The sequence below is a fragment of the Littorina saxatilis genome, unplaced genomic scaffold (genome assembly GCF_037325665.1).
Source record: "Littorina saxatilis isolate snail1 unplaced genomic scaffold, US_GU_Lsax_2.0 scaffold_622, whole genome shotgun sequence".
Lineage (NCBI taxonomy): Eukaryota > Metazoa > Mollusca > Gastropoda > Littorinimorpha > Littorinidae > Littorina > Littorina saxatilis.
This window is the reverse complement of record NW_027126286.1, coordinates 11,653-39,093: the sequence shown is the minus strand read 5'-3', so window position 1 is coordinate 39,093 and position 27,441 is coordinate 11,653. Positions and strand designations below refer to the sequence as shown.

Below are 27,441 nucleotides of genomic sequence, written 5' to 3'. Positions count from 1 at the left end.
TTAGGAGTCAAACAACCAAAACAAATAAAAGATTGGAGGAAAGGATACTATTTCAGTTGATAAAGAGAAAAAGACAATACACATATTTGCTATCAGATCCAAAGAGCAATCTACCGAAGAACAAGAAGAGCAAACGCTCGATCGAGTCACTTTCGCAGTTCTGAATATTATATGAGGCATCAGATGGACAGGAAGAAATTGCTATTCACAACACAATGAGTCACGTTCACATAAAATTTGAGCCCGGTCACTTTTATAGTTTCCGAGAAAAGCCCAACGTTAAGTTGTGTGTTGCCGAACAGAAAAGGCTAGTTATCTCCCTTGTTTTTCTGATAACGTTCGTAAAAGGCTACAGATGTAAATACTTTGATGTAAAGAATAATCCTACAAAGTTTCAATCACATCCGATGAACTTTGTCAAAGATATAAAATGTCTAATTTTTCCTTTGACGCTGACCTGTGACCTTGAAAAAGGTCAAAGGTCAACGAAACCATCGTTAAAGTGTAGAGGTCATTGGAGGTCACGACTAAACAAAATATGAGCCCGATCGCTTTGATAGTTTCCGAGATACTTTGTCAAAGATATAAAATGTCTAATTTTTCCTTTGACGCTGACCTGTGACCTTGAAAAAGGTCAAAGGTCAACGAAACCATCGTTAAAGTGTAGAGGTCATTGGAGGTCACGACTAAACAAAATATGAGCCCGATCGCTTTGATAGTTTCCGAGAAAAGTCCAACGTTAAGGTGGTGTCTACGGACGGCCGGCCGGACAGACTAACACTGACCGATTACATAGAGTCACTTTTTCTCAAGTGACTCAAAAAAGTATACACAGAGAATAATATGAAACAAACAGAACACACTTATTTTGTCTCCATGCAATTTGCATTCCATACCTTGTACATTAAGGAGCAAGCATACCTCAATCTCTGCTGATTCACACACATGCACCCACATGTGTACACACGCACACACACACAAACCCACCACCAACACTATAAAACATCATCAAACAAAACCTCCCTCCCACCCAACTAAGTCCAAACACAGAGTACTCAACAACAACAAAATGAGTCCAATAAAAGAGTACTGAGCCAAATGGCACCCAATGCTCACCCTCCCTGTCCATAGGAGGCTAGCACGATGCTGGGACTGGAGTAAGCGGAGCTGGTGACCCAGGTGCAGTGGACCGCGAAGAGCATCAGCATCATGAGCAGGGCGATAATGATGATACTCTTGATGTTCATGCCCAGGCCCTCTTCTTCTTTGGGCCGGTCCTCTCGCAGCTTTTTCGTCTTCCCCACCTGAAATCCTCAATTGTGTTCATTTTTTGTCTTCCTAATAAGGTTTTCTCAGCAACTGCTTTCGCTTTTTTGTTATACCGGTCAAAAATAACCTAGCTCTAACACAAACTGGTCACTCTGTTTCAATGCAATCATCTCTGTGGAAACAAACCAGACTGACCCCTGCACCATTTCCCAATAGGGCCTTTTACAGCAGACCGCGCGCTGAGTCATTTCGAGTTACTCCCCTTGGGTACGGGCAACCTCGCTGTCGAAGCCACGCTGCAAACGGAGGAGTTAGATAGGTACGACTGCGTTCAGTTGAGAAAGTTTTTGAAAGACAGGGGCATTACTGTTACTGGATACAGACGAGATGGTCTGCTGCAACTTGTGAAAACTGCACAGCAGTTGGAACTACCGATCGATCCGGATTTTACAAGAAAAACTTTCCGAAAAACTTCGACAGATCGGATTTCCACCACGCGATCCTTTTACATCCGAAGGAAAAAGTGACCTATCAAATGCACCCAGGATCGGTGTTGTGTGTTGTTGACATCCTGAACTATCTGATTGAGAAAAAGAACGATTTCGACCAGAAGAAGGCGAAAGCTTACAAATCCTTTGAAGATTATCGTCTTTTTTTCGATGGCTATGTGCTCAACTTGAGATGTGCAGAAGTGGAAAAGTTTTTCATCTACACCGCGGAGGTAAAACCGACACAGGCAGACAACCTACCTGCACACTTCCTCATATAAACTCAATCAATCAATATGAAGCTTATATAGCGCGTATTCCGTGGGTACAGTTCTAAGCGCTTGTCGAAGAGTTGTCGACACAGGACTAACAAAGAAACTAACATCTACAGACGGACACGAACCCTATCACACACTAGCAAACCCTGATAAACATACAACAAACAACTGTTTAACAACAATGTACACATCAATAGCTAGGTCCAAACAAAATAATATTAAACACAAAGAAAACACCTCTCACAGAGCACATTCTGGGGACATTCTGCTGGGATTTAGCCAGTGTCCGGGGGGGGGGGCGGCGGCAGACAACCTACCGGCACACTTCCTCATATAAACTGTGGATAATCGTCAGCGAAGATGGGGACATTCTGCTGGGATTTTGCCAGTGTCCGGGGGGGGGAGAGAGATGCAAGTACTTACATTTCACAAATTAGGCATGTTATTGTTATTGTTAGTATTGTTACTCCTTGTTTTTTGTTGAATACTTGTTCATCTATCTTTAACCATCAAGCAAGATTTGTAGCTCAGACCGAGTAATGAAGAAAGTTGGAGATGTGTGCACATACGTGGAGATGTGTGCACATACGTGGAGATGTGTGCACATACGTGGAGATGTGTGCACATACGTGGAGATGTGTGCACATACGTGGAGATGTGTGCACATACGTGGAGATGTGTGCACATACGTGGAGATGTGTGCACATACGTGGAGATGTGTGCACATACGTGGAGATGTGTGTGTGCACATACGTGGAGATGTGTGCACATACGTGGAGATGTGTGCACATACGTAACCATGGGACATTCAACTTCAAACCTCAAATTGTAACAAGGCTATGAAGCCAAGAATTCTATTGCAGCATTATGTACGCAAGACACCCCACCCATAACACAAATTTTACTGGCTGTAAATAGCAATCTAAGAAGCATTGCTCTCCCCTGCAGAATCTGATTACTGTCAACAGAACAAGAACTTATGTCACCATATAGCATAGCCACTGATAATTATGAACATTCTCTTCATTACAGCGTCAGTGCTTTAAGCTCTGCACTGTGGACACTACACACACAGACCCACACACAGACCCACACACAGACCCACACACAGACCCACACACACACACACACACACAGTGCACCAACCTTGTCATAGAGGCGGTCGTTCTTGTTGTCCGTTCCGTCCTCAGAGTTTCTCTGGTTGCCCCTCGGCGACTCGTCTTTCAGGTAAATTTCAAATGTTTTTGAGAAGGCGATGGCAGCCAGGACACAGACCACAGGGGTCAAGGTCAGCATGAGACGAACCATGACCCCGGCAAAGTAGCTGGCGAAGATAGCGTATAACACCACTGGAAGTAAAGAACAAGTCACAAATGCTGAATCAGAAATTATGAAAATTTTGTTTTATCTTGGTTTATCACTTAAATGATGTACACTGTATTAGTTTAAGAAAATGTACATTTTGTAAAATCCTGTTTCTTCAATCTGCAAGTAACTTTCACTTTTAAGTGAAACCTATAATAAACTTACTCGTGCAAACCATGAGTGTAAGTGGGAGTTGCAGCTCATGAACACAGAATAAGAATAAGAATTAACATCAACAGTAAAAAAAATTCCACTCACCAAAAACCCTCTCGTCGTTGACGTTCTTGATGCAGTACCACACGCCAGCGGGGAAAGCACAGACGAGAATGTGAAGATCAAAGAAGAAGGAGACCCAGGTGGTGGGCTGATGCTCCGACACAGAAGCGATGATGGGTATGTGGATCTTGGCGTAGCCTGTGTCCCAGAGAGAGTAAAACCGACCGCTCCACGGAGCTATGTAACCTGGTGGAGAAAGAACCTGTTCTGTGACACTTTTGTCGTGGTGTGTAGCTTGTGTTTGTGTATGTCTGAAAGAGAGAGAGAGAGAGAGAGAGAGAGAGAGAGAGAGAGAGAGAGAGAGAGAGAGAGAGAGAGACAGAGACAGAGAGACAGAGACAGAGACAGAGAGAGAGACACAGACAGAGAGACAGAGAGATGGATGGGCTATCCACGCAGCTACAGTCGAACTCGCTTAAGACGAATCACTGGGGATCGGAAAAAAAGTTCGTCTTAACCAAAATTCGTATTAAAAAAATTGATTGATTTTTTGTCTTGTACATTTTATGGTGTTTCAATTTGTTTCTTTCGCAACTTTCATGCTGCTTCACGTTTAGACAATAAAGTGACATATTCAGTTACATGTTCATGTGTGTCTCATGTTGAGTGATGATTGTTGAGTTTGAGTGAGAGTGAGCACACAGATGTTTCATCCAGTTGTTACGTTTTTGGTCACACACACGCACACACTGACACTGTCCACATTCGCGGTGTTCCTATCATTTGTCCGGAATCACTTACCTTGGCGACGGGTAGCAAACCTTGGCCAATTTAGTTTTTTTTGTTTTTTGTTGCAACATGATGTTCAAATCCAAATCGATAGCACTGACTGACTGATAAACTATCGCGAACCGGCGAACGCAAACGTTGAGAGTGTGGTTTCCCTTGTCCAAGGGAAACCACTCTGGCATCTATAGTTTTTGGCAATGGCGTCCGTTCAAACCATTGATGTTTCGTTTTTGGTAATCGCGAAGGAAATAAACGTCAGTCAGTCATTCATGTTCAGTGTCTGAGCTATCAATCACTTTGATTCTAAATTTGAAATTGTTTTGTGAGTACAGTGTAATCAGTTTAACTTTATTCAGTGATCGGTTGAGCAATGGTTCAAGCAGTCGACGCAAGGGAAGACTTTGACACATGTATTCAAACTTCTCAAATTCCCATGATATGTCGATCTCGGGACGAGTTTAAAGATTTCGTCATAAGCGTGAGTAAATTACAGACATTATGCATGCTTGGGAATCCAAAAAGTGCTCGTTATAAGCATAAATTCGTTATAAAGAATTCGTTTTAAGCATTTTTTTTAAGCATGAAGAAAGAGGTATTCAGTTGGGAACTTAAAACTACAGCAGTCCCTCTCATGAACGGACACCCTTGGGCCATAGCAAAACTGTCCGTACATTGCAGGTGTCCGTTCACGGGAGGGGTGACCACACACCCCCTCCTCCATACACTCACACAGAAACACACTGACAAAGTAACAATAGGATTGAGTCTATGCTAATCACTTCTTGTGGCTACTAAACAATAACAATAAACTCCTAATACTTCTTTAAACTTTCTGTAAAAATGATTTGTATGAAAAGTGTTGAAAAGAAGAGATAAAATAAATCCTCAAGGCAGTGAACACACTCATCATGCACTGACATACGAAAGCAGCCACACAAACACAGCACAGAGGAGCGTGTGCAGATGCTTTACAAGAATAAGCTTGAAAACCAGTTTGAATAAATAGCAGCAGATAAAGCTGCATGTCATAATCATGTAATTTATTTTCTTCTTGTCTGGCTTTATTGACTGCATGCCGATCATGTGGCATGGCAGTGACTTTTCACTCTTCAGTCGGAAATACACTGTACAGAACACAGCTAGCTCCCACTCTCCATCACTAATGCCTACCCCAAGCCGTGACAACTGATGCTTGGAAATTGTGTGGAAGAGTACACCTCTCTATTTTTCTCCAATGCTCTTCCTGCTGACATGCAGTGACACCGGACACCCCACAGAGTTTAGCCAGCTACCCCTCCACCCCCCCCCCCCCCCCCCCTCTCCCTCTCTCTCACTCCCTCTAGCCATGTACTGTTTGGGGCTGTGCCAAGAGAGGCCAGCTGCACTGTTCACTCAGAGCAAAACCAGTTGACTGTGTGTTTGACAAAGCAAGACAACTGAAGGGTTCACAGATTAGGCAATCGACTCACTGGTCAATGAAAGAGGTTACACACATATATCCACACGATGCTGAGAACTGTGGCCGGTTTTTCATTCTCTTTCGCTCAGGACCTTCATCGACTGTGGTTTCTGTTGTTTACGTCCAACAGACAAGAATAAAGAGCACAGTGCAGTTTCATGTTGGCATCTTCGTAGGTACTCCACTCCTGACCAAAACTACTCCCCCCCCCCCCCCCCCCCCCCTCCTGATGCTGATGGGTACACGTGCACTCAAGTTATCAGTGACTGTCATCACGCCATTGCGGCTGTGATCTTTGTACCAAGAGCCGGACTGCTCTGTTATCGATTTTGTTGTGGTGAAAATTTGACGATGGTCTGTCCGTACATTGGAGGTATGACCTGCTGTTGGGACCGAAAATGAGTGTCCGTGTCCACGTTTTGCAGGTGTCCGTTTAAGGGGGGGCAAATATAGAAGGAAAACACTCCGTGCCGAGCAAATGTGTCCGTACATGTCAGGTGTCCGCTCACGCCGGGGGCCGTACATTGCAGGGACTGCTGTAATACGTCATAAGTCAAAATTCGTAACAAGCGTGTTCGTTTTAAGTGGGTTCGACTGTAGTAGACTTCTGTCTAATGCAGCTGTGCTGTCAGCTTTTTGAAACACCATCTTGAGCTTAATCTGCTATTTTCCAAAACATAACCTTGAATTTCATAAGATTCTGATTCATCTTTTAGAATGTTTTACAATGTTCAGCCAGAAGACCACATGTCAAACTATTGGACGGTCAGCCTGCCAGGGGTCAGACCAATGAGTGAGATCAACAAAAGTAAATGGCCTGACAAAAACATTGTGGGCAGTTTTTACAGTGTGTATATCAAGGTAGATATCACACACACACACACCATGATCATACATCTTAACTCACCTGCCCAGGTTAAAGCAACAACAGTGAGAAACACGACACCTGCAGCAACAGCCGCAGCAAAAAAAAAGACAGTACGAAACTCTGCTTTGGACAGGAACGTCTGCACGTAGCGTAGACAGGCGTAGGCATACAGCAAGGCAAAAACACCTGCAACACAGATCAAATAACCACTCAATAAAACACCTGCAACACAGATCAAATAACCACTCAATAAAACACCTGCAACACAGATGAAAGTCATAAAGATAACAAAATATATGGCACAACAAGAAGGGCAAAGCCCATACGACTCACATGCTTTACACATTTTTCTTACCAAAATACATGTGACCTTGACCCAAGGTCAAGGTCATCCAAGGTCATGCAACACAAAGCTGTTAATTCAAGACATAGGAAGTACAATGGTGCTTATTGGCTCTTTCTACCATGAGATATGGTCACTTTTAGTGGTTCACTACCTTATTTTGGTCACATTTCATAAGGGTCAAAGTGACCTTGACCTTGATCATATGTGACCAAATGTGTCTCATGATGAAAGCATAACATGTGCCCCACATAATTTTTAAGTTTGAAACAGTTATCTTCCATAGTTCAGGGTCAAGGTCACTTCAAAATATGTATACAATCCAACTTTGAAGAGCTCCTGTGACCTTGACCTTGAAGCAAGGTAAACCAAACTGGTATCAAAAGATGGGGCTTACTTTGCCCTATATATCATATATAGGTGAGGTATTGAATCTCAAAAACTTCAGAGAAAATGGGAAAAATGGGAAAAATAGCTGTTTTTTAGGCAACATTTATGGCCCCTGCGACCTTGACCTTGAAGCAAGGTCAAGATGCTATGTATGTTTTTTGGGGCCTTGTCATCATACACCATCTTGCCAAATTTGGTACTGATAGACTGAATAGTGTCCAAGAAATATCCAACGTTAAAGTTTTCCGGACGTCCGGACAGACGTCCGGACGGACGACTCGGGTGAGTACATAGACTCACTTTTGCTTCGCATGTGAGTCAAAAATGCTCTTCTCTAGAAAGGAAAAGTAGAAATACAGTCTCCTTCCTAGGCAGACTGTTTTTTTTTTTAACGTTTTACCTTGTTCATTTATACAGTTGTCGGTTTTGTATTCCACAGCAAAGATCTAATGGGTGATATCCGGAAAGGACAGTCTGAACTTACAGATACCTCCACATATATTGCAAGGGGTGCAGACTAACCTTATACACAGACAATACACAAGAGTTCAAGAAACTGAATTCAGCTGAAAAAATCCTGGTAATTTGTCTTCAGCTGAAACAAATTTCTACTATTGTCATCTATCTCACAGAATTCAAGAAGCCGAATTCGGCTGACAAAGTCATACTATTGTCATCTATCTAATAACAGTTTCTGTGGTGAGTGAGCAAAATGTTGACACAAATGTCCCAGGTCCTACCTGCAGCAGCCATATGCTCACTGGTGCGTATGGGCTGGAAGCCCACAAATGGAATTTGCATGGAGCATATCAACCCCACTATGTAGAAACTGGTGTATGCTGAAAGTAAGAAGCAGAACGGATTATACAATGTAATACTTTGTTTTTAAATATCTTACATAGAAAGCAGAATGAGCTCAACAAAGTGATAAGAATACTGGTTTTCGACAATCTCAACCACTGGGTGTAGAAAGTGCAACATCAAGTACCCCCCCCCCCCCCCCCACACACACACACACAAGAATCCAATGCAGCTGAAAGCCGATTGTAAGTAAAACTATTGGCGGTATGGTAGGACAGCTATGGTGTGCTGTACACAGGAATGACATGTGTCAAAATACTGGATCGACTCGGGATGCGCTTGTGAAGAACGGTATACCGGTAGTCTTTTTTTCTCATAGTAATTTTTTCCACTGTGCGTACTGATCGTATTCTAGACAATCATGCGTACAAAATACGGCAAAATCGTTTGGGTTTCCAGGTCTGCTGATGAGTAAGCACAGAACTACTCACTCACTCACACTCACCATACTGCAACACACACACACACTCAAACACACTCAAATACACACAAATACACACAAACACACACAGTGTACCAACCTGTGAATATCCTCTTGGAGTACCTGCCCATGCACAGCAACACAAAGACGTGCAATGGGATCAGGTTGATGATAAACACGTAGCCTCCCCATGCTGACACCTGAAATCACACAATAAATAAATCTTTTTCTTTATTTGGTGTTTAACATCGTTTTCAACCACGAAGGTTATATCGCGACGGGGAAAGGGAAGGAGATGGGATAGAGCCACTTGTCAATTGTTTCTTGTTCACAAAAGCACTAATCAAAAAATTGCTCCAGGGGCTTGCAACGTAGTACAATATATTACCTTACTGGGAGAATGCAAGTTTCCAGTACAAAGGACTCAACATTTCTTACATACTGCTTGACTAAAATCTTTACAAACATTGACTATATTCTATACAAGAAACACTTAACAAGGGTAAAAGGAGAAACAGAATCCGTTATTCGCCTCTTACGACATGCTGGGGAGCATCGGGTAAATTCTTCCCCCTAACCCGCAGGGGGTAATAAATAAATAGAAGAAATTAAAAAAAAGAAAGGCAGAACGAAGAAAAGAGGAAGAAAGAAAGGCAAAAACAAAGAAGAAACTGATATCATCACAATTTTCGCTAGGATGAAAGAGATGAGATGACAGTGCTCGTACAAGTACCACTTCTCAATGTTGGATAAAACTCTTCCTTTTTCTCTCATCACAATTTCAAATGACCAGGTAGCACGTTGTACATGTTCCACATATTCTACTTGATTGTCAAATGACCAGGTAGCACGTTGTACATGTTCCACATATTCTACTTGATTGTCAAAATGAAGCAGGTCATAACGACCCTTAAAAAACGTGAAACTGTTGCAGGATATTGATCAACACTAATGTTCTCATAAAAGTCGTGAGTAGTTCTACCTCCACGCGCAACACACAGAGCAGAATCAATATAGGGTAAAAATAACAGTACGCTTTCCCTTTCAGTAAAGGGAGGAAGAAAAGAACATCTGTTGAACACCAGAGTAATAAGCCGTGAAAATGGGATTGACAATAACTTTCTAGATCAGAGTCTGCACATCTGTTGCACAATTATAAACATGCCTGCTTACTGATGCTTCGGTAACATTTCAGTAGGACATGACAGGTTGGAAAACAGTCAGATTGCTTGCAAAAGATTCTTTTCTTGCACTTTATGGTAGAGTTGCCACTTGCTCTTTTAATAAATACATAAATGCCCCTAGGTGACTCATGCAATTGACAATGAAAAGTCAGCCACAGAAACGTATGTATCTCACAATGAATATTCCTTTCCCTTTCAGTTTTTTTGCCATATTTATTTTAGAGCAGATGGCACAAATTCAGTCAAATATCAGAGCTTTTGTGTTGTGTTGTTTTGTTACAGCTCAGTGCTTACTTGTTAGTTTATCCATGTATTCCTTTGGCAAAGCTGCTTTTTGCCTCAGAACAAACCTGTCAGCTTTAATGTCCGAAAATCGGAAGCCAGAAATTCAAAGCAGACAGGAGAAGATGTTTCAACCTCTGAGTGACATCTTCAGCCTTCACTCACCGTAGAATAGATAAAGAAAAGATGGGAAGAAACACTCCGTCACCATTCATACTCATAAACAAGTTGAGTGGCTAAGTAATCCAAAGCTGACACTTACCATGTAAAAGTAAGACCACTTACCATGTAAAAGTACAGGGTTTCATTTACTAGTGCACCCTGCGCCATTGGCGCATTATTAAATCTGAAAATGTCCCATCACAATTCCTTTCAGTGCGTCAAGGGGCGCATTGGGATTACATACCACTGCGCCACCAAATGTACACTTTACATCGGATCTCACACACACACACACACACACACACACACACACACACACACACACACACACACACACACACAAACACAGATAACACGATATAGCGGCCAATTCTCAGATGGCACCATATTGCACCATTTTGCATCTTTAGTCAAAACGCGTTCAGGCCTCTTTGGTGCTTCTTGCCTTAGACTGTGTCCCATTGCCTTTTTCTCCCAGGTTAAACCCTGAAAGTAAGACAACGCTGAGACTTACCATGTAAAAGTAAGACAACGCTGAGACTTACCATGTAAAAGTAAGACCACTTACCATGTAAAAGTAAGACCACTTACCATGTAAAAGTAAGACCACTTACCATGTAAAAGTAAGACCACTTACCATGTAAAAGTAAGACAACGCTGTGCAGATTCCCCAGAACACCTGGCCTGTCTTCACAGCTTTGATCTGTCCACGTACACATACAATCATACTCAAATTAGGTCCTCAAGGTCAGAAATATAACTAAGGAAAGACAGACACAGCGCTGATACCCCCATCCCAAATATCATCCATAATAGACATAAGACTGAAAACATCAGATAATGTCTTGTCCATACAATCAAACAATGGATGGAAAAGTGTCCTTCATCTGCTCCTAAACATTAATAAAGATGCCATGCAAAACAAGATTCTCTAGGGAAAACTGGAATTTACACATTCTCTGAGGATAAGCAAAACGTACATGTATAAACTAGATTCAACTTTCAAGCCAGTCAAAGCTTCTGTGGTAGCATGATAACACAGAGAATATGTGACACTAATATGCTCTAGAGCTTCAAAGCCCTATAAAACAACTTCAGTAAACCATACAATTACTGCCTATCAGTGCCATCAGAATAAAACTGTCATTATAATGTCATGTAAGGGTGAATATGTAGAGGTTACACGCCGAGTCTCAGTGATTATTAAAAATAATGGTCGAAGTTAGCGGATCATGAAAAATGCGAGCTTTAGCGAGCTTTTTCATGACCGCGAACTGAGACCATTATTTTTTATAATCACTGAGATGAGGTGTGTAACCTCTTTATTCCTCCTTTCTTCAGTTATTCAAAGAAAAGAGGAGTTTTTTTGCGCAAGTTTGATCGAATCCTATTCTCTCAACCAGTCAACCTGCGCAGGCGATCGATTAATGCGCGGTTGTATAGTTCCGTGCAAATCATTCCATTCTGTTAACACTTCTTGTCAGTTTTCCTATTTTGGGCTAAAATCAAGTACACAGATATGCTGTTATTCTGCTGTGGCGGCAAAGGCAGATATTGTGTGTTCTGTATATGTTTTGGTATCGCTTAGGATAATGTTTTTTCGTCAAATGGGACTAGCAGACGAACTTTTGCACCCGTGTTCCAACGTTAACAAGAAGAGCAAACGCTCGATCGAGTCACTTTCGCAGTTCTGAATATTATATGAGGCATCAGATGGACAGGAAGAAATTGCTATTCACAACACAATGAGTCACGTTCACATAAAATTTGAGCCCGGTCACTTTTATAGTTTCCGAGAAAAGCCCAACGTTAAGTTGTGTGTTGCCGAACAGAAAAGGCTAGTTATCTCCCTTGTTTTTCTGATAACGTTCGTAAAAGGCTACAGATGTAAATACTTTGATGTAAAGAATAATCCTACAAAGTTTCAATCACATCCGATGAACTTTGTCAAAGATATAAAATGTCTAATTTTTCCTTCGACGCTGACCTGTGACCTTGAAAAAGGTCAAAGGTCAACGAAACCATCGTTAAAGTGTAGAGGTCATTGGAGGTCACGACTAAACAAAATATGAGCCCGATCGCTTTGATAGTTTCCGAGAAAAGTCCAACGTTAAGGTGGTGTCTACGGACGGCCGGCCGGCCGGACAGACTAACACTGACCGATTACATAGAGTCACTTTTTCTCAAGTGACTCAAAAACTGTATGAAGTTCAGTTTTCTGGGGAAAATAGTGTATGAAACCCCTTTATGTTGTTTAAATTGATGAGATGTGTGCATTTGGTTGCGTGTGATCTGTTTATTAAATGAAATATTGTTGAAAACTGACCGTCGGATTGCAGTCTGTTGTCGAAGGAACTGAGTGAAAAGAAGGGGAACTACTCTTGTCGCTAGACAAAGTATGAGTTACTTGCCTAGGGAAATTGGTTGTGATGAACGGTTTGAGCACGGCAGATCTGGATTCAGAAAACAACCGAACTCATGGATTTTATATGGAGATTCATGTGTTCAGGCCTGTAGTTGTTAATTTAAATGCGGTATGTTTGTATTGTTTGCTCCAGAGATGTATACTTCGTACATTAGAGCGTTCGGAACTTTTCAGTCGCAAAAAGTAGTACCGAAACAGAACAACCTCTCAACCCATTGCACTATCGAGGATTCAGGCTGTTGCTGGGTCGTTATTTGTTTGGTTGCTGGGTCATTATCGAAAAATAACTACCCCCACAAGTTTACAGAGGTAAAGAAGCAGAGGGGGGAATAAATTACCCATTATTCCCCCCTCTGCTTCTTTACCTCTGTTAACTTGTAGAGCTAGTTATTTTTCGATAAACACCCAGCAATCAAACAAATAACGACCCAGCAACAGCCTGAATCCTCGATAGCGCAATGGGTTGAGAAGCTGTTCTGCGTCGGTACTACTTTTGCGACTGAAAAGTTCCGAACGCTCTAATGTACGAAGTATACATCTCTGGAGCAAACAATACAAACATACCGCATTTAAATTAACAACTACAGGCTTGAACACATGAATCTCCATATAAAATCCATGAGTTTGGTTGTTTTCTGAATCTAGGTCTGCTGTGCACAAACGTTCATCACAAGCAAATTCCCAAGGCAAGTAACTCTCATACTTTGTCTAGCGACAAGAGTAGTTCCCCTTTCAAATTTCTTTTCACAAAGTTTCTTCGACAACAGATTGCAATCCGACGGTCAGTTTTCAACAATATTTCATTTAATAAACAGATCACACGCAACCAAATGCACACATCTCATCAATTTAAACAACATAAAGCGGTTTCATACACTATTTTCCCCAGAAAACTGAACTTCATACAGTTTTTAACGTTGGAACACGGGTGCAAAAGTTCGTCTGCTGGTCCCATTTGACGAAAGAACACTATCCTAAGCGATACCAAAACATATACAGAACACACAATATCTGCCTTTGCCGCCACAGCAGAATAACAGCATATCTGTGTACTTGATTTTAGTCCAAAATAGGAAAACTGACAAGAAGTGTTAACAGAATGGAATGATTTGCACGGAACTATACAACCGCGCATTAATCGATCGCCTGCGCAGGTTGACTGGTTGAGTGAATAGGATTCGATCAAACTTTCGCAAAAAAACTCCTCTTTTCTTTGAATAACTGAAGAAAGGAGGAATAAAGAGGTTACACACCTCGTCTCAGTGATTATAAAAAATAATGGTCTCAGTTCGCGGTCATGAAAAAGCTCGCTAAAGCTCGCATTTTTCATGATCCGCTAACTTCGACCATTATTTTTAATAATCACTGAGACTCGGCATGTAACCTCTACATATTACCCAATATTGACGGACTGTGTGATGATATCTTCTGCTATGGTCTGTTGAGACAGTGATATCAAAATCTCGACCGTCTCGATTTTGATATCACTGTCGAAACAGACCAATTGCAGAAGATATCATCACAGTCAGTCAATGTTAGATATATTGCTAATTCTCTGGACATTTTGTATAATTTACTGTAAAGAAATTACAAAAGTATTTGTCTCAGTTTTGGCTGTTCCATATCCCTCCCTCTGATTATTATTTCTTTTTGTTCACGCTTTTCTTGTACTTTTCAGTATTTCAAAATGTCCTTTCTTTCAAAAAGTCTTTAGTCACTTGCTCAACTAAATTCTGGGATAATTACATTTTCATATATTTTTGTTTGTTTTTAAATGTAGGTGTTTTTGTTTTTGAAGTGAGGAAGCAATAAAGAGGTCGTCGATATCAAAACTGTTATCGACAGAAATGTCGTCGATATCACTTTTGCATTGAGCTCAATTTTGCCCAATTGACCAATGGAAATCCACGTAACATATGAAATAGCAATATTGAATGTTATCACTGGAAAGGAAATAACTGCATTTTACCTTTATACCTTAAAACTTATACAGCAGTCCCTGCAATGTACGGCCCCCGGCGTGAGCGGACACCTGACATGTACGGACACATTTGCTCGGCACGGAGTGTTTTCCTTCTATATTTGCCCCCCCCTTAAACGGACACCTGCAAAACGTGGACGCGGACACTCATTTTCGGTCCCTACAGCAGGTCATACCTCCAATGTACGGACACACCATGGTCAAATTTTCACCACAACAAAATCGATAACAGAGCAGTCCGGTTCTTGGTACAAAGATCACAGCCGCAATGGCGTGATGACAGTCACTGATAACTTGAGTGCACGTGTACCCATCACTGAGGAGGGGGGGTAGTTTTGGTCAGGAGTGGAGTACATGCGAAGATGCCAACATGAAACTGCACTGAGCTCTTTATTCTTGTCTGTTGGACGTAAACAACAGAAACCACAGTCGATGAAGGTCCTGAGCGAAAGTGAGTGAAAAACCGGCCACAGTTCTCAGCATCGTGTGTCTGTGTGTAGGCCTAACCTCTTTCATTGACAAGATACTCTTGTTTCCCCTCAGCCTTGACCAGTGAGTCGGTTGCCTAATCTATGAACCCTTCAGTTGTCTTGCTTTGTCAAAAGTTACGACACTGTCAACTGGTTTTGCTCTGAGTGAACAGTGCAGCTGGCCTCTCTGGCCACAGCCCCCAACAGTACATGGCTGGAGAGAGGGAGAGAGAGAGGAAGGGGGGGGGGGGGGGGGGGTGGAGGGTTAGCTGGCTAAACTCTGTGGGGTGTCCGGTGTCACTGCATGTCAGCAGGAAGAGCATTGGAGAGAAATAGAGAGGTGTACTCTTCCACACAATTTCCAAGCATCAGTTGTCACGGCTTGGGGTAGGCATTAGTGAGGGAGAATGGGAGCTGTGTTATGTACAGTGTATTTCCGACTGAAGAGTGAAAAGTCACTGCCATGCCACATGATCGGCATGCAGTCAATAAAGCCAGACAAGAAAAAAATAAATTACATGATTATGACATGCAGCTCTATCTGCTGCTATTTATTCAAACTGGTTTTCAAGCTTATTCTTGCAAAGCATCTGCACACGCTCCTCTGTGCTGTGTTTGTGTGGCTGCTTTCGTATGTCAGTGCATGGTGAGTGTGTTCACTGCCTTGAGGATTTATTTTATCTCTTCTTTTCAACACTTTTCACACAAATCCTTTTTACAGAACGTTTAAAGAAGTATTAGGAGTTTATTGTTATTGTTTAGTAGCCACAAGAAGTGATTATCATAGACTCAATCCTGTTGTTTGTGTGTCTCTGTGTGAGTGTATGGGGGAGGGGGTGGTGTGGTCACCCCTCCCGTGACCGGACACCTGCAATGTACGGACAGTTTTGCTATGGCCCAAGGGTGTCCGTTCATGAGAGGGACTGCTGTACATGTATCAGAGAAAAGTGAAGGTCTTAACCAGTTTTTCAGCGATAACAGTGAGAACGGGTGGGGGAGGGGGGATAGAAGCAAAAATGAAATCAAAAAAAGAAATGGGGGTTTCGAAAAAAGGTGTTTCATTTTATATTGATAACCGTTCGGTGTATGTGTTCAAAAACACGAAATGTTGGTATTTGGAATACTGAGAACAAAGGAATGGTCTTTGTAGACACAAAACTCTCATGCCTAAGAAAATGAAAGAAGCAGGCAAGGCAGAGCATGAGAGGAGACAGGAAGCCAAGCCGTCCACTTACCCACAGGTAGTATGTGAACATGAGGGCGAAGATGGCTATGCCCTCGTTGTCATAGCTACCAGCCACTGAGCGACTGATGTAGCCCGGAACTGTGAAAATAGACAAACAATCATGAATATTAGCTCACAAACTATCTCAGTTGAGTTTAAATACGATCAACCCCAAAAGACATGAAAACATTTTCAAAACTTTTAGTTTTACCCACCCGCAGGCACATTAAGAAAATGTATACAAAATCATTTCTAAAGTACACACCGCTTCCATTTCAATAAGTTGTGCGTTATTTTGTGGTTATGCTACCTGAAGGTTGATGTGGGTGTTATATGTCTCTGAGTCTTATACAGTTTGAGTCTGATTTTCTTTGTGTATCAAAGTAAAAGAGCATCTTGTAATATATCTGTTCATCAATCAGAATAAAACAGTATATGGGACAGTTTGTTTTAAATGCTAACACAGTAACAGCTGTGGAGTTTTATTATTTTGGATGATTTTTTTTGCCTGCATGCATGATATTTGTGGAATGTGTCTATTGTGTGTATGTGTGTGTGTGTGTGTGTGTGTGTGAGTGTGTGTGCGGGCAAGCCTGCGTGCTTGCGCGTGTGTTAATATGGATGTCAGTATCTATGAGTGATTGCTAAGAATGTCGTGGATCTTTTTAGTGAAATTTTGAACTGTTAGTGAATGAGATGCCAGATGGTGTTGTTTTTTTTTGGTTTTAAACCGCCTGACACTGCAAGACAATCTTTCTCGTTGTTCTAAGGACATTAAAATGTTTGAGTCTTGAGTCTTGTTGCAACAAACCAATGGCGATGAAGCAGGCTGCGAAGAGCCCGGCGCCCTGGCTCCACACCTCCTTGGTGAAGAAGTAGACAGCCAGCGAGGTCATGCCGCTGAACACGGGGGCCAGGAAGACACAGATGTCGCGGATGTGGACAGGGATGTTGAGCATGTGAAGCAGCCAGTGGATGGTGCCGGACGTCACCATCAGCCCGGGGTACACCTGTGGGATGGGACGTGCACATGTTTACAGCACAGGCACAGGTAAGTAATAATAATAATAATGCATAGTATTTATAAAGCGTGTGTCAGGTCAACACTGACACACGGAACAGACAAGTTCAGGGAATGGATTGACGCGCGATTTTGTCACTTTGATGCAGTTGAAAAGTGACTGGCGCAATTTTGAAGACTAACACATATGGCTAATTGGCTTACACAAAAGTTATGTGGACACCCTCTTTCTCCCATGGACAAATTCGTGCATGGATTTTTGATGGTGTTTTTTTGTGTGTGCATTATACAGCATGGATTTTTGATGGTGTTTCTGTGTGTGTGCATTATACAGCATGAATTTTTGATGGTGTTTCTTTGTGTGTGCATTATACAGCATGGATTTTTGATGGTGTTTCTTTGTGTGTGCATTATACAGCATGGATTTTTGATGGTGTTTCTTTGTGTGTGCATTATACAGCATGGATTTTTGATGGTGTTTCTTTGTGTGTGCATTATACAGCATGGATTTTTGATGGTGTTTCTTTGTGTGTGCATTATACAGCATGGATTTTTGATGGTGTTTCTTTGTGTGTGCATTATACAGCATGGATTTTTGATGGTGTTTTTTTGTGTGTGCATTATACAGCTGGGATTTTTGATGGTGTTGTGTGTGCTTTATACAGCATGGATTTTTGATGGTGTTTCTTTGTGTGTGCATTATACAGCATGGATTTTTGACACTAGTATTTATCTTGTTGATAATTCCTGTCAATCTATACACTAGTATTTATCTTGATAATTCCTGTCAATCTATACACTTGTATTTATCGTGTTGATAATGCCTGTCAGTTTGTACACTTGTTTTTATCTTGTTGATTATTCCTGTAAATGTGCCTCTGCTGTTAAGACTGTACACTTGTATTTTTCTTGAAGAGGTACTCAGTAGGAGTACATGTAACACCTATTTTTACAAATACAAATGTTACAAACATGAATGTCAAACTCCCAGTAAGTAAGTAAGCAACACTAAAATGACTTCGCAAAAAACTGTTATATTCTTCAGGTTATAAAGGTGGCAGGTAACATCTACATGAGAAAGTGGTTGACAAAACAACAAAAAAGAATTGGCTCAACATGTCCTTTTGTGGCAGATGGTCTTGTAAAAATGTGACAAATTCATTTTCTTTGGGGATATCTGGACAAGTGCATATATATATATATATATACACACACAGAGTAAAGGATTATCTCCCTTGCTCATGACGTAATTTCTATGCATTCTCGCTCTTGACGTCATTCTATATTTAACATTTCTTTAAAAGTACAAGCAATTGAGTGCACATTTTGCCATTTTTAGCAGCGCTCTCATTATAAATTGATATATATATATAAATATATATAACAGAAGCTGCATGAAGTAAAGTAACAACTGCACCAATAGAAAAAAATCAGGGGGGGGTGGGGTGGGGCGGAGCACCTGCAAGACTTGCATTTAATGATACAGATGTCACTGTCAGTTTATAAACAACTAAATCTAGTGTTCACAGGATGGTGCTACCCTTTGACACCAGCTTGCAAACGTATGATATCCTATAGTCACCCTCACTATGTTCAGAATTATAATTTCGTTGGAATTTTTTGGAGATTTGCAAATCTATATATTTTTGGAAACTGTATAGTGTAAGCAATCAGAAAACCAATGTTTGCAATTTGCCGGCGGCCATCTTGGATTTTCAAAATGGCTGCTTTCAAATCGGTGTTTCTCAATATTTCAACATCTAGGGGACCCAGAGTCCTGATTTTAACGGCTAAACCTACATTTGTAGGGGCATGGAATCTAGTTGTACCAAGTACAATCAGCTAAACCTAACCACAAGGCGGCCATATTGGATTTTCAAAATGGCCGCTTTGAAAATGGGTGTTTCTCAATATCTCAACATCTATAGGACACAGAGTCCTGATTTAAACGGCTAAACCTACATTTGTAGGGGCAAGGAATCTAGTGGCACCAAGTACAATCAGCTAACGTAACCACAAGGCGGCCATCTTGGATTTTCAAAATGGACGCTTTAAAAATGGGTGTTTCTCAATGTCTCAACATCTAGGGGACATAAAGTGACATAAAGTGAAGAAACAGAACAACAACATGTACATGTCTGGTAACAAGAAAGCCAATGTGAAACTCCGGGACTCGACTGTAGACCTGAAGGAGACCAAGGATCTCTACGGAAGGCTGATGGTCCTCGTCAGGTCCAACCGAGACATTGACCTGAAACATGCCATCGGGAACTACGAGTTCACGTTGACACCGAGGGCACTGTTCGCGCCAAACGGAACAATGCTGCCATGCACTGACAAGTCAAAGTTGATCCACCTCCTTGAGAAGTTGGAAACAGCAGAACCACCCGATGACGATCAGCAGCAGTTGCAAGATGCAAGTAGTCTGCAACACGATGCAGTGGATTCTGAAACCATAGACTTCACACACACTGAGAGGGACACACATCGCAAGATCGCACTGGTGGACGGTATGGTGCTCGTGCAGAAGCTGACAAAGAAACCAGCCACGGTAGTGACAGTCAAGGACCTAAGTGAATGGTTCAATGCCAGATTGATGTCTCTGACAAGAGACTGTGACGAAATCATTCTGGTGTTTGATACTTTCAAGGCTGACTCCCTGAAGAGTACCACAAGAGAGAAACGGAGACAAGGGAAGGATCCGGTCCAATATCAGATCACAGATGACACCAGCATCAAACACATCCCGATGAGCCGGTTCCTTTCCCATGACAAGACGAAGGCAGATCTGACAGAATATCTGGCAGAAAGAACCCTGGAGTACAACAAAGACTCGTCCAAGTTGGTCATCACATCAGCCTCAGGACATTCCAAAAGCAACAAGGAGCTGCTCTTTGATGACAACAACCATGAAGAGGCGGACACACTGCTGATCCACCAGGCAGTGCTGGCATCACAGCGCAACCCACCTGATGCAGAGTTAGTGGTCTTCTCCCCAGACACAGATGTCCTGGTGCTGGTCATAGCCAATTATGACCTGCTACTGAGGAAAACGTCCATGTCGATGGCCTCCGGAGTGATCCAAGTGCAGCCAATATAGACAGCTCTAGGTCCAGAAAGAGCTAAGGCTTTGCCAGCCTTCCACGCGTTTTCGGGGGCAGACAACACTGGGAGATTCTCTTGTATAGGCAAAGAACCTGGCTGCAAGTCTTCCTAAAAGCAGACGGAGAAGTCGTCAAGGCTTTGCAGATGCTTTTGAATGCCACTGAAGTCACCGACGACCTGCTCTCTACGTTGGCTACATTCGTCTCGGCTGCATACTCACCAAAGGGCATTCAGATTGCAAGCATCCCGGAGCTGCGATGGCATCTGTTCTGCAAGCATATGGCTGAAAGTGACAAGCTGCCTCCCACCCACGGTGCTCTCAAGCAGCACATCCTCCGAGTCCAGATCCAGGCCACAGTATGGGGTCAGGCAAGCGTTGCTCAGCAGCAGTTCCTGGATCCTCTGAAGCACGGCTTCTACAAGGACACAACTGGTCAGGTCAAGCCAGTCACTACTGAAGTGCTCCCAGCCCCCAAGGCCATCATCGAGCTGGTGAGATGCCAGTGCAGAGCCGACTGTTCTTCAGCTCGATGTTCTTGCATGTCCAATAACCTATCGTGTACAGACCTCTGCCAGTGCGGCACTCAGTGTCAGAATGACGAGGACTCTATGAATGGCATATTGTTTTCCAGTGACAGTGATGATGACGAGTTAGAGTACTAGCTGATGATCATCATGATGGTCCTTTCCCTTGAAGTTTAACGATAAACAACTATCATCGTCGGAAGTGAAATCTCTGGCTCAGTCATTCAGATCATCTACTACCATCTACATCTGTTACTATGGTTAGCCTATTGTACTTGGTGCCATTGGACTCCTCACCCCTACAAATATATACCGTTAAAATCAGAACTCTGTGTCCCCTAGATGTTGAGATATTGAGAAACACCCTTTTTTAAAGCGGCCATTTTGAAATTCCAAGATGGCCGTCTTGTGGTTATGTTCATATGATTGTACTTGGTACCACTAGATTCCTTGCCCCTACAAATGTAGGTTTAGCCGTTAAAATCAGGACTCTGGGTCCCATAGATGTTGAGATATCGAGAAACACCCATTTTTAAAGCGGCCATTTTGAAATTTAAGATGGCCACCATATATGCGTCCGGCAAATTGCAAACATTGGTTTTCTGATTGCTTACACTATACAGTTTCCAAAAATGTATAGATTTGCAAATCTCCAAAAAATTCCAACGAAATTACATACTGAAGCTGACTACTAGTTAAAAGCTGTGGCCAATCCATGTTGATGGGTGTTTGCATGGGTGTTTACACCAATGAATTATTCACTACAAGCTGTCCCAGGTGACCGTTAACCTGAGGGACACCTGAACACAGACATATCTGTTATCACTGAAAGCAATAACATTAGCAACCACAGCTGTCTGCATTCCCACAATCCAGCACTGCAGTTCAAATTCCCATGGTTACCACTTATACCAGTCAGACCACCGAGACCTGATCCCATTCGGCAACAACTGTGTCTCACTAAATGCCACACCGATTGAGTCTTTTAGTAATTGCTTGTCTGAGGGTGGGGGGGGGGGGGGGGGAGGAGGGTGGTGTGGATGGATCAGTGTTAGTGTACTGTTATAGGAAACAAGGTCAGTCACAAACAAGGAGATATTCAAGCTGGAACAAATTTGCAACCACGGTTACAGTAAAATCAGTATCACAGAGAATCTTTGTGATGGAGATTACAGAGATCCCTCCCTGGAAAAACACAGTGGTGGCCATATTCAATCTACAGCAAAGAGACCTCCAGCAACAAACAGCCAAGGCTACATAATGAAGCGTGTGCAAACTTACGGTTCCTCCAACGATCCTGCCCAGAGGGAACCAGGCTCGGTCATCGAACCAGTTGAGAAAGTTGTAGAAGCCATGCTCCACCATGTAGTGTGTGGCACGATAGTTGAACCTGGAAAAGATGGACCTCATAAATAATATTGATAAGAGTTAAGGCAAATTCAAGAAATATCATGTAAAATATACAGTGCTTCTAATTCTATAAACATGCCACCATAAAAAAAAGTCCACTTCCTTGGAAGTCAACCACTTTCTATTCAAGTTTCAAATAGACTAAGTACTGTATTGAAGTGACACACTGCTGCAGAAAGGATCTAATTTGATTTATAAATGAGTGCACTTCTTGGGTCTACATTTCCTGAATGCATATTTCCTGGTTTTGTACTAGAGAAAGCTTGATGCTAATGGGTAGTATAATCCGGGTACAGTGGTAGCAAAAAGCTCAGTCACAATCTCCTGCCCTACATGAGATCGCTGTACATTGCCGATTTCAGTTTCAGTACTTTCACTTATGTAAGATTGAAATATTATGCTGGTGCTTTTCTTGAATACTCGTCAGGTGGCAGAACATGTCTTACAAATAAAACAGCTGCCAAACTGTGAGGTGTTGGTCAAGTAATGGTCAAGTAGACACCAATTAACTTAAGCCACTGGACTGACAAAGCTGCAGAACATGCTGCCGCACATACACATACTTAGGCCACACAAAAAAATAGGTGTGGTTAAGGTAACAATAACATAGCCAAAAAAATAGGGTAGGAAGGTAGGCAATCACTTTTTTTTCTAAGGCAAAAAAAAAAAAGAAGGTGTGGTTACGGTAACATATCCAAAAGAAAATAGGGTAGGAAGGTAGGCAATCACTTTTTTTTAAACTTTTTTTTCTAATGTGTACAAATTAAACCTACTTGACAGGGAAATAAGTGTGTGACTCGGGCGCTTTCATTGCGTTTTCTGCACTCGTCTTCTTGTTGTTTTTTTGGTTTTTTATACAAATGGAATAAAAAGTTATAGGGTCGGCCCCTAAAAATAGGGTAGGTCGGGTTACCGTAACCACACCTATTTTTTTTATTTTTTAGGCCTAATGTGTACACTACAAATTAAACCTACTTGACAGGGAAATAAGTGTGCGACTCGAGCGCTGTCGCTTTCACTGCGTTTTCTGCACTCGTTTTTTTATATATTTTTTTTTATTTATTACAAATGTAATAAAAAAAAGTTATAGGGTCGGTCCCTAAAAATAGGATAGGTCGGGTTACCGTAACCACAACTATTTTTTTTAGGCCTTATCAGGGTTCCTGCAGGGCAGAGCTGATACAATTCAATGAGTTTTCAAGGACATTTCCAGGACCAAAAAATGCTTTTCAAGGACATGATTTTCCCCAAATTAATGCAAAGCACCAAGCTTACCTTCAGTTTTTCAAGTCTGCAAACTATTAGTCATTCCATAGTTGTTTCCCTTGCCAACTTCCGGGAAGGGAAGCAACTACGGGTGACTAGTAATAGTTAGTTCGTCTGCTTTCGTTTTCACTCGATCTTTTATTCTCCCAAAATGTGTGTACTGTATTTGACGAAAAAAAAGGGGGTTGCATTTTTTTTTTAAATAAGACAAGCTGCTGACAAAATGTATCTAGGCAACAATTTAGAAAAATCAAGTACTTTTCAATGACTATTTAACAACACTCTATTTTCAAGCACTTTTCAAGGCCTGGAAAAGGTTTTCCAATTTTCAAGGAGTTTTCCAGGGTTCAAGGACTCTGTACGAACCCTGCGTTATTATGATTCACTCACAACCCTGAAAGTCCAAAAAATAAATGGTGCACTAGCCTTTGGCTAAAAATTACTAGCCAGAGAGCAAATTTTACTCGCCAAACCAACCATTTGTTTCAGCAACTTTACTCACATTTGGCGAGTAGATGAACATTTCTACAAACCAGTTACATGTTTCTACTCGCGAGTAAAATACTTGCCACTGTCAGGGCTAATTCAGTCTAATATAGAAAACATGTTTTGGTACACCCTCTAAATTAAAAGTTTGCATTAGATTCAAGATTGTCTTATAGTTATACTACGCCAAATGCTGCATACACTTTTTTTCTCCTTGGTCACTGGTGTATCAGTAGTACTAGTAGTACTAGCACTAGCTGTCACCATGAGATAAGAAGAAAATGCACCCAGCACTTTACCTGGTACCAAGAAAACGCCTCTAGGAAATTATGCAATTTCACTCTTGACCCACTCTGCATCAGTGCATGTGTGTTTCTCAGTGTGTGTCCGTGTCACTGTGTCAGTGTGTGTTTCTCAGTGTGTGTCAGTGTCACTGTGTCAGGGATGTCGTTAGGCGTCGGACATTGGACATATAACGATGAAAATCCCCAAATGTCCGATTCACATTGCCGCATGTCGGTCAGATGTCCTATCGTTTTAGCCTGAGTGTGGTCATTGTCCGATATGTACTCCATTCCTTCGGACAGCGCGATATTCGTTAATTTTCATTTCAAGATACAAATCTTCTAAAAGATAGAACGCTCTCGTGTTCAGCTGACACTGAAGTTGCCAGTGCCGCGTGCGGATCTTTTCTTTTGTCGGGAATTCCCGAACCGTTGGCGGTATGTGCCGTTTGGGTATAACCGTCTTGGAGCAGCGCACTGATCTAAAAATAGTGGATTATTTTTAGATCAGTGTACGGGAGACAACTCCAACTGACTAAATTTGTCGTCTGCTTTTGTTTTCGATACGAGACGAAGCACTGAATTATGCCGCTGAAAAAAAAACTAAAGCGTGCAAAAGATCAGCATTAGATCAAACCGATCATTTTGTTTTTCAACTTTTATCCAAATCATGCAGTTTGTAATCAAAGTAAGAGCTCTGAAGTTGTTCATGTTGGTTTCTTTTTTGTGGTTTCTTTGAAACTAAACAAATACAACATTATACGCACACGTGGGTGTGTGTGTGCGTGTGGGCGCATGACTTTGGAACAATATCCATGGAATGTGTTATAAGCTGTTTGGCGCAAATTCATAATGTCCTATTACACTTTCTGAAAGCGGTCAAATGTCCTATTGATGCTGAAGAACTCAGGACATTTGTCCTACAGGTACAGGGATGTTGCTACAAATTCATACCTATAGGACAAATGTCCTGAGTTCTTCAGCATCAATAGGACATTTGACCGCTTTCAGAAAGTGTAATAAGACATTATGAATTTGCGCCAAACAGCTTATAACACATTCCATGGAATTGTTGGAAGTCATGCGCCCACACACACACGCACACACACCCACGCGCGCGCGCTGTAGATTACACACATAATATAGTAAATACATCAACACAGTGTGCGTATAATGTTGTATTTGTTTAGTTTCAAAGAAACCACAAAAAAGAAACCAACATGAACAACTTCAGAGCTCTTACTTTGATTACAAACTGCATGATTTGGATAAAAGTTGAAAAACAAAGTGATCGGTTTGATCTAATGCTGATCTTTTGCAGGCTTTAGTTTTTTTTTAGCGGCATAATTCAGTGCTTCGTCTCGTATCGAAAACAAAAGCAGACGACAAATTTAGTCAGTTGGAGTTGTCTCCCGTACTCCTATAGCATGCACTGATCTAAAAATAATCCACTATTTTTTTATCAGTGCGCTGCACCGAGACGGTTATACCCAAACGGCGTATACCGCAAACGGTTCGGGAATTCCTGACAAAAGAAAAAAGATACGCACGCGGCACTGGCAACTTTAGTGTCAGCTGAACACGAGAGCGTTCGGTCTTTTAGAAGATTTGTATCTTAAAATGAAAATTAACGAATATCGCGCTGTCCGAAGGAATGGAGTACATATCGGACAATGACCACGCTCAGGCTAAAACGATAGGACACCTGACCGACATGCGGCAATGTGAATCGGACATTTGGGGATTTTCATCATTATATGTCCAATGTCCGACGCCTAACGACATCCCTGCAGGTATGCATTTGTAGCAACATCCCTGCTGTGTCAGTGTGTGTTTCAGACTGTGCAGCTTGCTTGCACAGTCGTTCTTTCTATTGATTCAATAAAAAAAGGATCAAGTTGAAGAAATGCACGTGCGAGCCTCATGATCTAGATGATCAAAAAGTATTACTTTAGTCTTATAATACGGGTAGGTCTTACCCTTAGGAACTGGAAGAGGAAGGATGAAACGTAATTTCTACATGGCAATGCACTATGCAGTGACAAAGAATTTGTCTCATAGGTTTACGCTACCATTTTTACAGGAGAATAATTAGATCACAGCATTATTCACAGCAAGCTAACCAGTCGTACACATTGCAGTGGGCACATGTAGGCTATTGTATTGCATTTGCACTTGCAGACGCCATTTGGCCAAGTGTTAGTGTTTCAATCTGTAACTGTAAGCAAAGTAACTCACCATGGATCGAACTCATGGATGATGCTCTCGAAGCGAATAACTGCAAAAAGCCTGGAACTGAACCCTGCAAGCCATGCCAACGCCAGAATAACAAACGTCAGCAAGCTTTTCCATCCCCCTGGATTGAACATTGCAGATTTAATGTCTGCTCTCCCCACGATGCCACCGGCGTCCGCCATCTTAATTCAGTCTGTTTCCGCCTCGTATACACGTGTTCTGACCTGACCAATGAAAAAGCTGCAAGTGTTGGCTTCCCTACCGATAGAAAGTTATTTGCACGATGGCAGGATATTCACACGCATAATTACACTAGGACCGAAACTGACTAATAGACTTAGCGGATTATGACATTATTCAGTTATTCTGCAGAAAAACCAAAATGCTGGAGAAAAACTGTCTTTTCTGCAGCATTTCTGGATAATGTCATCTTTCGCCGAAGCAGCGGTTTTTTTCTGCAGCAAAACATTTTACTGCAGTAAAATTGAAATCAAGAATGCTGCAGTAAAACGGTGCTGTTGTTTTACTGCAGAAAACCTGTTTACACTTTTTCTGCAGCATTTTGTACTGGCTCTTGGCGGATTATGACATTATTCAGTTATTCTGCAGAAAAACAGAAATACTGGAGAAAAA

General features: G+C 41.8%; 1 protein-coding gene across 2 annotated transcripts in view; it reads right to left on the bottom strand.

The window, feature by feature from the left end:
• LOC138954747 (dolichyl-diphosphooligosaccharide--protein glycosyltransferase subunit STT3B-like) overlaps positions 1-27,004 on the bottom strand; it is a 41,699-nt gene extending 14,695 nt beyond the window's left edge. For both annotated transcript variants that reach the window (XR_011451956.1, XM_070326516.1), the window contains exons 1-11: positions 26,812-27,004; positions 22,409-22,517; positions 17,288-17,486; positions 16,487-16,575; positions 11,013-11,078; positions 8,848-8,947; positions 8,206-8,304; positions 6,772-6,918; positions 3,659-3,862; positions 3,182-3,384; positions 1,117-1,304 (exon numbers count right to left, since the gene is read on the bottom strand). Coding sequence is in view for 1 of the 2 variants with exons in the window: in XM_070326516.1 (XP_070182617.1) it covers positions 1,117-1,304; positions 3,182-3,384; positions 3,659-3,862; positions 6,772-6,918; positions 8,206-8,304; positions 8,848-8,947; positions 11,013-11,078; positions 16,487-16,575; positions 17,288-17,486; positions 22,409-22,517; positions 26,812-26,990 (1,583 nt within the window). In the remaining variant the exon portion in view is untranslated. The remainder of the gene's footprint in view (positions 1-1,116; positions 1,305-3,181; positions 3,385-3,658; positions 3,863-6,771; positions 6,919-8,205; positions 8,305-8,847; positions 8,948-11,012; positions 11,079-16,486; positions 16,576-17,287; positions 17,487-22,408; positions 22,518-26,811) is intronic.
• Positions 27,005-27,441: the final 437 nt, after the last annotated feature.